The sequence below is a fragment of the Macaca mulatta genome, chromosome 14 (genome assembly GCF_049350105.2).
Source record: "Macaca mulatta isolate MMU2019108-1 chromosome 14, T2T-MMU8v2.0, whole genome shotgun sequence".
Taxonomy (NCBI): domain Eukaryota; kingdom Metazoa; phylum Chordata; class Mammalia; order Primates; family Cercopithecidae; genus Macaca; species Macaca mulatta.
Window position 1 is genome coordinate 124265068 of NC_133419.1, and position 10928 is coordinate 124275995.

The 10928-nt window shown below is 45.8% G+C and overlaps 1 protein-coding gene across 2 annotated transcripts in view; it reads right to left on the reverse strand.

Annotated features, from left to right (window-relative positions):
* Positions 1 to 6078, reverse strand: part of SCN3B (sodium voltage-gated channel beta subunit 3) — a 28368-nt gene extending 22290 nt beyond the window's left edge. Inside the window, 2 exon segments of one of the 2 annotated variants that reach the window (NM_001194283.2) lie at positions 5223 to 5302; positions 5702 to 6069. In NM_001194283.2, coding sequence (NP_001181212.1) covers positions 5223 to 5277 — 55 coding nt within the window. In that variant the 5' untranslated portion in view covers positions 5278 to 5302; positions 5702 to 6069. 2 annotated transcript variants of the gene reach the window in all.
* Between the last annotated feature and the right edge of the window lie 4850 nt (positions 6079 to 10928).

The following is a 10928-nucleotide window of genomic DNA, read 5'->3' on the forward strand; positions in this document are numbered from 1 at the left end:
CCCTGTTTTATGGAGCCTACATTCCAGTGGAGGTAGAGGGAAAACAGTAACATTAAATGGTAAAAAGTTCTGTGAGAAAAAACAAAACAGTACAGGAGACAGCGTGTTCACAGGATCATTGGAGGATGGCCTTTCTGAGAAGGTATCATTGAGCAGGCACTGAAGAAAAGAAATGAGGGTATAAGCTATACACATCTGTGTGAAGGCATGTCAAACACAGGAAATTGCTACTCAAGGGCTTAAGGGGCCCAAAGGAGTGTGTTTGTCGTGCTCAACAGACAGCAAACAGCCCAATGTGGAAATTACGGCAAACAAAGTGAGAATAGAAGGGGATGAAGTAGTGGGAGGGATGGGCAGGGCCAGATCGCGGCAGGTCTTATTGGTCATGTGACAACCTTGGCATTTGCTTAGAGTAACATAGGAGCAGCAGAAGGTTCTGAGAGGAAGAATGATGGGATCTAATTTGTGCAAGATCATGTGATCTGATGCTGCATTGGGAATAAACTGATGAAGTGAAAGACACAAGGGTGGAATCAAAACACTTAAGAGGCCTGGTACAGGGATCGGATTGGAAGACGATTTTGTTTGGGTGAAGATGACAGTAGAGCTGGTGGTGTTTGAAAGAAATGAAATGAAAGAAATGAAAGAAAATGATTTGCTGGATTAACATCTTTGATTAGGTGAGAGGTGATGTGCTCTAGGGAACAAGTAGATGGGATGGCAGAGATAGAAGCACAGTTAGTTCATTTATAGTTAATGGAGGGAAGGCAGTCAGGATGGCAATTGGGATATGGCAGCAAGTGGGGTAGCCCCTCTCCTTTCTGGGTTGCCCCTAAGGTAACAATAATCCAAGGTATCATCACAGAGCAAGTCCCACTGCTTCCCTTCTAGTCAAAATCCAGTTTCAGGGCATGAGAACTCTGCTCATGTGATCCTGGAGAGTACATTGGAAAATGGCCACAAAGTCTCCCCACCTCTGTTTGCTTGCCTTGTGCAGTATGACTTGCTGCTCCTTGCTTCAAGAGGTAACATCTGTTTCTCCATCCCTTGAGTCTTCAGCACACCACTGCCTTTCTCTTTCTCTTCTTTTCTTTTTCTTTTCTTTCTCTTTGTCTCTTTCTCTCTCTTTCTTTCTTTCTCTCTTCTTTCTTTCTCCTTCCTTCCTTCCTTTCTCTCTTTCTTTCTTTCTTTCTTTCTTTCTTTCTTTTCTTTCTTTTTCTTTCTCCTTCCTTCCTTCCTTCTTTCCTTCTTTCTTTTGATGGAGTTTTGCTCTTGTTGCCCAGGCTGGAGTGCAATGGCACAATCTCGGCTTACCACAACCTCCGTCTCCTGGGTTCAAACAATTCTCCTGCCTCAGCCTCCTGAGTACCTGGGATTAAGGGCGCCCACCATCACGCCTGGCTAATTTTTGTATTCTTAGTAAAGACGGGGTTTCACTATGTTTGCCAGGCTAGTCTCAAACTTCTGACCTCAGGTGATCCACCCACCTTGGCCTCCCAAAGTGCTGGGATTACAGATGTGAGCCACCGTGCCCGGCCCACCACTGTCTTTCTTTCTATGAAGCCCTTTAGGTATTCAAAGAAGGCTGCAAATATGGCAGGAGCTCAACCTACATTGCTGACTAAAAGTAACAAACTCTTGGAATAATGTTGACCAAATCATTTGACCTTTGTTCTTCTCTTCAATTTCCATAATAATAATGAAGAAATGTATGAGAAAGAAAACCGTGATGTATTAATAATGATCATATTTCACTAAGGAGTAGCATCCATCTATCATAGGTGGATAATAAAGTATTATGAACCAACTTCTCTGAGGCCCTCAAATCTTTCTCTTCTTTGGACATTGCCAAATTTTTCCTTCTAAGATTGCTCTAAAATGCTTTCCTTTGCACTGAGATAATGAAAAATTTGATTAGAATATAAACAATTTCCAAAAAGGGGTAATAAATGAAGTTATTTTTAGATTCTGACACCCTGACGTGACTTGGTCTGCCAATTTAGCTGGTCACTTAGGGCCTTGAATAGGATGCATGAAGGACCACTAGGGGAAGAGAGGAAAACACTCCCTAATGCACAGGGCAACTAGAATGGCAGGCCTGGAGAGGAAGGGCAGAGAAGGTACTAGGTGCTAGTAGGTGAGGCCCTAGGACAGGCGATGGTGTAGGGGAGGGATGGGATGATAGCTCAGAAGAGAAATGGGAGGACAGATGCCCTCCTGGCGATTGTGTCCATGAGAGGTGCTGGAAGGAGCACTGGAAGACTGAAATCAGAAAACAAGGTTCTCTAGCAAGTCCTTTCCCTTTCCTGAGCTCATTTTCTCACCTCTAAACTGGAAAGAACACTCTTTCCCCTGACTACCTTGGGGAGAGATATGAGGACCGAAACAAGCAATGTATTGAAAATTACTTTGTAAACTGTGATGCACAGGCAAGTATAGGGTTTTATTTATTTATTTTTTCAAAGGCTGGGCATGATGACTCATGCCTATAATCCTAGAACTATGGGAGGCTGAAGCAGGAGGATTACTTGAGCCCAGGAGTTAGAGACCAGCCTGGGCAATATGGCGACACATTGTCTGTATTAATTTTTTTTAAAAAATCTCTTTAAAAAGTAAAAATTATTACATGCTTTAATAAAGGAAATAAGGAAACTTTTTTCCATGCATGCAGAAAGTAAATGGAAAGACTCTTTCCCTTCATATTGTATATCATATTAAAAAATCAACTTTGGAAGGGGGAATGCAGCTAACCCAGCATTATCCAATATTGGAATTACATACAAATCAAATGAAATTGTGTCTGTGAAGGGAGGCTGTTTTTCTTTCTTTTTTTCCTTTTTTTTTTTTCTTTTGGGATGGAGTCTCGCCCTGTTGCCCAGGCTGGAGTGCAATGGCACTATCTTGGCTCACTGCAACCTCTGCTTCCCAGGTTCAAGCAATCCTCCTGCCTCAGCCCCCCAGTAGCTGGGATTACAGGCATGCACCACCATGCCTGACTGATTTTTGTATTTTTAGTAGAGATGGGGTTTTGCCATGTTGGCCAGGCTGGTCTTGAACTCCTGACCTCAGGTGATCCACCCACCGCAGCCTCCCAAAGTGTTGAGATTACAGGCATGAGCCACAGCGCCTGGCGAAGGGAAGCTGTTTTTCTTACATGTAACAACCAGGTATCCTGAACCACTGCTCGTTCCCTTCCACAGCCTTTCAGTTTGGTGAGACAACACTCAGGTTGCAAAGAAACTGAGAATGGGCAAAGATGGGCATACTGTGTACACTTCTTCCAAAGTTTTTTTGGGGTTGGGGAGGGGATGGGCACTCTGTCAATTCTAGCAATATTCTTCAAAGATTTCTCTACCATTCGTCGGTGGAGCTAAAAAGGATGTTAGATATCACCCGTGCCAACTTCCAAACATTACACAGAAAGAACCAGATAGCACTCTAAGGTTGTTACATCGTAAGCTAGTGGCAAAATTGAGACTCCAATGCAGGTTGCACAAGTTCTAGTTAAAAGATTCTTGGATGATAGCATGTTCTCTCCCTCCACTGCAATTCAGAAAGGGATCTCAAAATCTTAGATTAGAGTTTAGGAAGAAAGTCTCTGCAGAGACTCACCCCAACCCTTATCTACAACTTCAGCTCTACCTACATTCTTTTTATATGGCCAGGCTATCATCTTCTATGCCTCCTGTCCCCAGCCTTAGTCTCCTCTGAGAAAATTTCAGCCTTAATCTTCAAGGCAGGTGAGATCATTGGCAACCTATTATGGCTACTCCGTCTCCAGGTCTGGTACTCTATTGGGGATGGCTGGTGATGAGTCTGCCCTTGGGGCTGATGTTACCTCCCTCCTCGACCTTCCTAGTAGTCTGTCTCATCAGGCATTTTGACAGGAAGCTTGGCTCTGCCTCTGGTCACATGCAAAATCCAGATAATGCTGGCAGCTAGAGTTAGTCCTGGAGGCTTGAAAAAGTAATACTAAAGCAAAGAGGCAGTGCCCATCAGCATGTCTGCCACCATATAGGCTGGATGAATTTCATGCCAACCATGTTCAGGCGTGAACATAAGCTCACATGCCTCGTTTCAGGGAGGCAGGTGGGTACAATTGTGTCCAATTACCCTGGGTATTGATTTTAGCACGGAGAAAGGTAGCTAAGATCATGTAAAGCAATCTATCTGCTGAAGAGAACCTATATTTTATCTGAGGATCTAATCATAGACACCAAGGCAGAGATGCCCAGAACTATGACGCCCCACCCCCCACCATACACATACTACTATACTCTCACCCATGCATTCTGATGTCTATACTAACATGCTCAGACACATGCTAATGCATACATCCAGACACTGAAATATATTTACATACAGTAAAACATTGTCTCAATCACACAATTAGACATTATCATCTAGACTCAACTCTCTTTACACACATTCAGGCACTCCAAGACCGTTTCTGACACTCTCCTCAGTCTTTACTGTTCCAAGTGTAAGATTCCCTTATTTGGAGAGGGAAGGTCACCTCAGTCTCTCACAGCTGACAAGCAATAATCTATCCACCTTTGAAGGCAAAAACCTGGCTCTCCTCCCCACACACCAAAGCATCTTAGTTCCACAGGTTCATGCAAACAAACAAACAAACAAACAAACAAACAAACAAAAAAGATGCGTTTCACAGTTGCCTATTTATTTACTATATAGCAGTAAATGGCTGAAGCCTGTTTTCTTCCCATTCCTTGTTAAAATTAAGAAGATGATGAGCAACTAAAGTATTTTCACTCTCAAAATTCATGCATCCAGCTTTCATGTTTGTTTATTTTTTAATATACAGAAACGAATTTGAAAACCCAGTAAGCTTTCCAGGAGTATGGACTCCTTGATGAGATATAAAATGTAACCACACAGGAGGTTTTTGTTCGTGAACGTGACTGCATTTCCTTTCAGCAAAGGGAAAGGGAAAAAATACTTTGGAATGATCAGGAAACTGGAGGAAGGGCAGAAGAATCACCAAAGGAGGTTGGAGAATACCGGGAAAGGGCGGTGGGGAGGCGCCTTTCCAATCTCAAAATCCCAGCTCTCATGGAACCCCTGCGATCTCCATGTCTGGCAGATATGCGCAGAGGGAAGCCAGCCAGAGCTCTTTTCTGTCACCAACGACATCAATGTGTTATTATTGTTAGCATTATTACTGTTACCTGCATGCGGCATGGCGAGGTGCTGGTACTTACCCCAGTAGATAAGCACGAGAGAAACCAGGGGAAACAATCTGTTGAAGGCAGGCATCTTCTGGGGCTGGCGGCTTCCGAGGCTACACAGAGAGATTCCCTCGGTCAAGGACTGCGCCCTCTCAGATTCTTTCGAGGAAACCCTTTGGGACGAACTGCCCCCAGGGGGCGACTTTCTGACCGAAGGAAGGGCCGAGCACCGGTGCCTGGGGAGGCCCTGGGGGCTTTTGGAGCCGGGCGGGGGCTTTGGACCCAAAGCGACCCCACTGAACCCCCCCACTTCGAGGGAGATACTCAGCCGCTCCGCGCCCGCTCTCGCCGGCGCTCAGCACCACGGACAGTCGCCTCCCCGCCCACCCCGGAACTCCAGTTTCCACTCGCGCCCCTGCCTCGCTCGTTTGCGTCCAGGGCAAGCTCAGCTCGGAAGGGAGTCGCACTGCTGGCCTAGCAGCCAGGCTGTCGAAGGGTCCAGGTTGATTCACCTCTCGCCTCCCCAGGATCTGCTGCACTCGGACTGGGATCCTCTGAGCCCCGCGGCTCCTGCTTCGTCCACCCTGACCGCTTCTTCAGCTGGGCGTGTCCCCACAACCGAAGCCGCCGGGGCCGCCCGTCTGGGCTACAGAACGCGTTCCACGTCGGTCCCGTCCACGCCCGCCCACGGCTCCCCGGGGAGGTGCAGCGGGGCCAGGAAGGAAGCGGCAGCTCCCGTTCGGCCGGCGATGTCAGAGGTTGGGGGTGGGTGTAGAGGGGAAGCCCCTTCCCGGGAGCTCGCCCCCGGATGGTGCGGGGCCCCGACCCCGGGTGGCGGGTGATCAGCAACCCTTCTCCAGGCCCCCAGGCCGTGTGTGCTGTCAGCCCTGACATGCGCAGGCGGCTCTCCGCCCCCACCGCCGCCCCGGACCCTCCCCCTAGTGCACACTCCCCACCCCCTAATGGGCGTGCCCCTCCCAGTGCCCAGCGCCGCGCCGAGCGGGGGCGGAGCCGGGAGCGGCGCAGACACTTCCAGCCCGGAGATCTCGGCTCGCCCGCTGGCTGGTCTCTCCAGGTCTCCCTCTCGCGCCGCCGCACCTCCCCCGAGCTCGGGCGCACCGCAGCCCTCGGCTCACGCCCTCCAGGCAAACCCACTCAGCTCCCACATGGACTTGCCGGGTGTAGCTCCGGGAAGGGGAGGGCCAGAGCTCTTTCAGGCAATGATGTCATCTGCAGGGCGCGCTGTACGCGGTTCCTAGCTTCGCCTCCCAGACCCCATCCCTTCCAGTTCTCGCTGTCTATCCTTTGTCTAGCCTTGATTAATTGGCCCCGGACACAGCAAACTCAGCAAGATAATCCCTGTTTAGGGCAAATGGGGTAGAGATGAGGCGCACCTGTTCCTGTGTTCACCTCATCATTCAGTGAGGTGATCCAAATGTCAGCGCAAGGGGAGGAGGACCCAAGAGGACTCCTCTTCCCTTCCCCAGGTTCTTTGCAGTTCTCCCTTTTCCTCTAATTACTCCTTTATAGATTGTGTTTGGTGTCTTCCAACTATTAGCCACTCCCTAGTCCTAGCAGCTGTTCGAGTGCCCCCGCCCCATCTCTGGAAGGGAAACCTGAAACTTTGCATTCAACTCTAAACTCAAATTGACATAACAGATTAGGAATGCCTGGAACTGAAGTAAAAGAGTAATCCAAGATCCCTCCTTCAGCCTCCTTTTCTCCTCTTCTGCTCTTTCCAAAAGGGGAAGCTTAACGCTGATGTTCCAAAATGGAACAGCAGAGCAACAGCTGACGGTGAGTGGACCAGAAGCAAGAAATGCTCCCTCCTGACATCTCACAGAGCAACAGAATGTCCCCAGGCGGATCTTCCTGGGCAGGGAGCCACCAGGCCGTGAACTCTGTGCTGTTTGGAGGACTAGGCCTTGAAGCATACACACTGTGTTAAACTTGGATGCGAAGTTAAAGTTGACCTAATTCAACCTCTTTTCCAATTTGTGACTTCCCCCAGGAACATTTCGGATGAATGGACTTGATCTTATTTATTTTATTTTATTTATGTTTTTGAGACGCAGTTTTGCTCTTCTTGCCCAGGCTGGAGTGCAATGGCACGATCTTGGTTCACAGCAACCTCCATCCCCCCCGCTCAAGTGATTCTCCTGTTTCAGCCTCCCGAGTAGCTGGGATTACAGGCATACGCCACCACGCCCGGCTAATTTTGTATTTTAGTTTCTCCATGTTGGTTAGGCTGGTCTCAAACTCACAACCTCAAGTGATCCACCCGCCTCCGCCTCCCAAAGTGCTGGAATTACAGGCATGAACCACCGCGCCCGGCCTTGATCTTTTTAGTGATGAGACCTTTCTACCTCACAAGTTCACTTCTTCTAATGCTTAAGGAAGTTCTTCATATTCAGTTGAATTCCGTACACTCCTCCTCCCCCTCCAAACTCCATTAAGTGGCCCCAATGCTGTTTTCTCTTTAAAAGAGCTATGCTTCCTCACATCCACCCTAAGACATTTTTGTTTGGGGCTACTCTTCCTTAGTTTCTTCCAATGTATTTTCTAGTAGTTTCTAATCCTTTACCACCCTGGCTGCTTTTTCAGGAGGATTTTCAGTTTCTCAGCATGATTCTCCAAGTGACGTCCAGAACAGGAACTGATGGTCCCTGTGTGGTCTGACCAGCATAAATCCAGGAGAATTATGGCTACATTTGCTTTGAAGGATATAACTATTCAAATACATTTACAGCCACATCTTAGTCATAATCAGCTTAAATTCAATTAAAATCCGTGAGTATTTTTCACTTGACTTGTTGCAGAGTCATTATGTCTTGTACAGGCAATGTTGGAAATTTTATTATGAAACTTTGCACTTATTGTTGTTAAAATGTATTAGTTTCAACCAGTTATCACATTGTGTTAATACTTTTATTGAATTCAGATTCAATCGCCCAATATATCTCTCTTCTTTAGCCTTGTTTCATCTCTAGGCTTGACAATCACATGATCCAAACATGGATTTAAAAACAAAGAAGTAATAGAAAAAAAGAAGAGATAGTCTTTTGGCCTGCTTCTAAAGACCTCATTCTACCTTGACAATGAGCTAATAATAACATTCTTTTTGTTTGTTTGTTTGTTTTTTTGAGACAGAGTTTCACTCTTGTTGCCCAGGCTGGAGTGCAATAGTGTGATCTTGGCTTACTGCAACCTCCACCTCCCAGGTTCAAACAATTCTTCTGCCTCAGTCTCCCAAGTAGCTGGGATTACAGGTGCCCACCTGTAATTTTTGAATTTTCAGTAGAGAAGGGTTTTCGCCATGTTGGCCAGGCTGGTCTCAAACTCCTGACCTCAGGTGATCTGCCCGCCTTGGCCTCCCAAAGTGCTGGGATTACAGGCATGAGCCACTGCACCTGGCCTAATTAGAATTCTTTAGTACAGTTGCTCAATCATAAAACCCAAACATAGCTCCCTATTTTTTATATGTACAGCATGACACATTCTGAAAATCTACAATAAAAGGAATCTGTGAGAGGAATTAGACATCTAGGCATCCACAGGAAAGAAATAGGATCAATGGCTTACACTAACACAAGAACAGATTTTCAGCAATACATTTCAAACCTTTCCAAAATAGGACTAATTACCTTTTGTTATGTCCAAGCAGTTGTTATCCAAGCAACTACTGGGATGTTTAGGAAGGAAAATCTTTATAGGTTAGAAATTTGGAATAGATTATGTCAAAGTTCCAATCATCTTTGAGGTTCTATGATTTTATTGAAAGCCTCACCAAGACTGAGATACATAGACAGACTGAGATATTTTCAGTCTGGTAATTTTATCAACTACCACAGCAGGAACTGGCTCAGCCCTAGAAAATTTTTCTTATGTCTATTCATGTGAATTGCTAATATTCATAATGTTCTTTTCTAATTGTTTATCAACCCCATTGTAATTGGGTACTGTGAGGATTTTACCTCTACTTTCCGTACACCACTTCTGTCCTCTCCCGTACTGAAAATAGGAGCATTTCGTCTTTTCTTTCTCCTGCTGTTTCCCTTGATTTTTGGCTGTCACTCTCAGTCACTTTTGCGAGCACCTTAAGTTCCCTGAAGTACTTGGCCTTGTTCTGAGAGTTTTAAAATCATTTAAATTAAGCTATCCCTTCCTCTTTCCTGCCATTTTGGCTTCAATCCTTTCTCATTGATGTTTGCTTGGCCTCCTAATTTAATAATCATTCTCCCTTCACAATTAATGGGTGAAACCATATGCTCTATTCTCCAAAGAGTAGACAGAACAATCTTTGTATTCTAAAAGATGTGAACTTCTCTTGCTTAAAGCCCTTCCATGGCATCTCACTACACTGCAATGAAATGTAGACTTGTCACCATGGCCTAAAGTTGGCCTTGTGCTCTGGCTATCTCTCCATACTCATTTCTACCACTCTCTGTCTTGTCCACAAATGTTCCAACTACACTTAATTTTAAAGAAATGTACCTCATAGTTATCAAACTTTTCCCCTCTGTTAATATTTCCCATCATTATTATTATAGCCTTAGAATTTGATGTCCCCTCTTCCTAGAACACCCTTCATTCTGTGGCTGGTTTCTTGTCATTTTGGTCTTGCCTCAAATGACTTCACCCTAGAGTGACATTCCCTGGTCACTCTAAAATTGTTTCCTGCCATCTTCCTCACCTGAAGCTACTCGCTATCTCATCGCCCTCTTTCTTGTTCTTCATATCTTCTCTCACTATCCAAAACTATCTTATTTTTAATGTATGTACTAGCTTATTTTCTGTTCTTCCCATCAGGCTGGTTCTCCTTGGTGATAGCAGCCTTGTTTGTTCTGTCCACTGCTGTCATCCTGCACCTGGATTAGTGCCAGGGAGATATTGGGTCCTCTTCACAGAGGACACAAGTGAATGAATAAATGAATAAAGAAGGGAGTGAGAATAGTGTGGAAACAGTGAAGAGCTGAGGCCAGAATCAATAGGGGAACAGAAAACCAAGAGTCAGAGAAATAGGAAGAGACCCAGCAAGGGGCAATGCCATGGCAGGCCAGGGAAAAGAAGGTTTTTAGACTTGAGGACACTTCTCCTTAGAGGGGACTTCAGCTAATTATGCTCAGAGATTGAGGAAGAGGAGGGAGTACAAAGCCTAGGTGTTCAGGGATCTTGAGGTGGAGGGAGTGGCGTGACTGCTGAAGGAAGAGTTGAATGGGAGCTATGCAGGGAGATGTTAGTTTTCTTGAGGAATGAAACACATTCACTGAGACTACTAGAGAGGAATTAGAGACAGGAGCAGTGGAAGTGACACTGTAAGTAAAGATAAAGTGGGACCTTAAGACGCACACGTTGATCTTGGTAAAGTAGGAAGCCACATTATCCATTGAGTGTAGGTGGTAGGGAGGTACAGGGGAACCCAGGACAAGGGAGATGGTCTGAATAACTGTGGGCACCTTCTTAAAGCATAGAAAAATGTCAAGAAAAGCTTGTCAAGATCAACATATCCTGAACTAAGAGTCAAGATGCAAAAATCAGAGCCCAACCTAAGCAAGTCAAGTAACCTGCTTTTGCTATTCAAAGTGGATTTTGAAAAATAGTGCACACCCCATGGGACAAGGAAAGGGAAGAAATATGTTCATTTTTAACTGTGGCCAATGAGCACATATGGGACTGAGAGATATCAGGCTCTTCCAAATTATTCCCTCATCCTGCCAGCCAGCTGTGCGGTATTGTCAC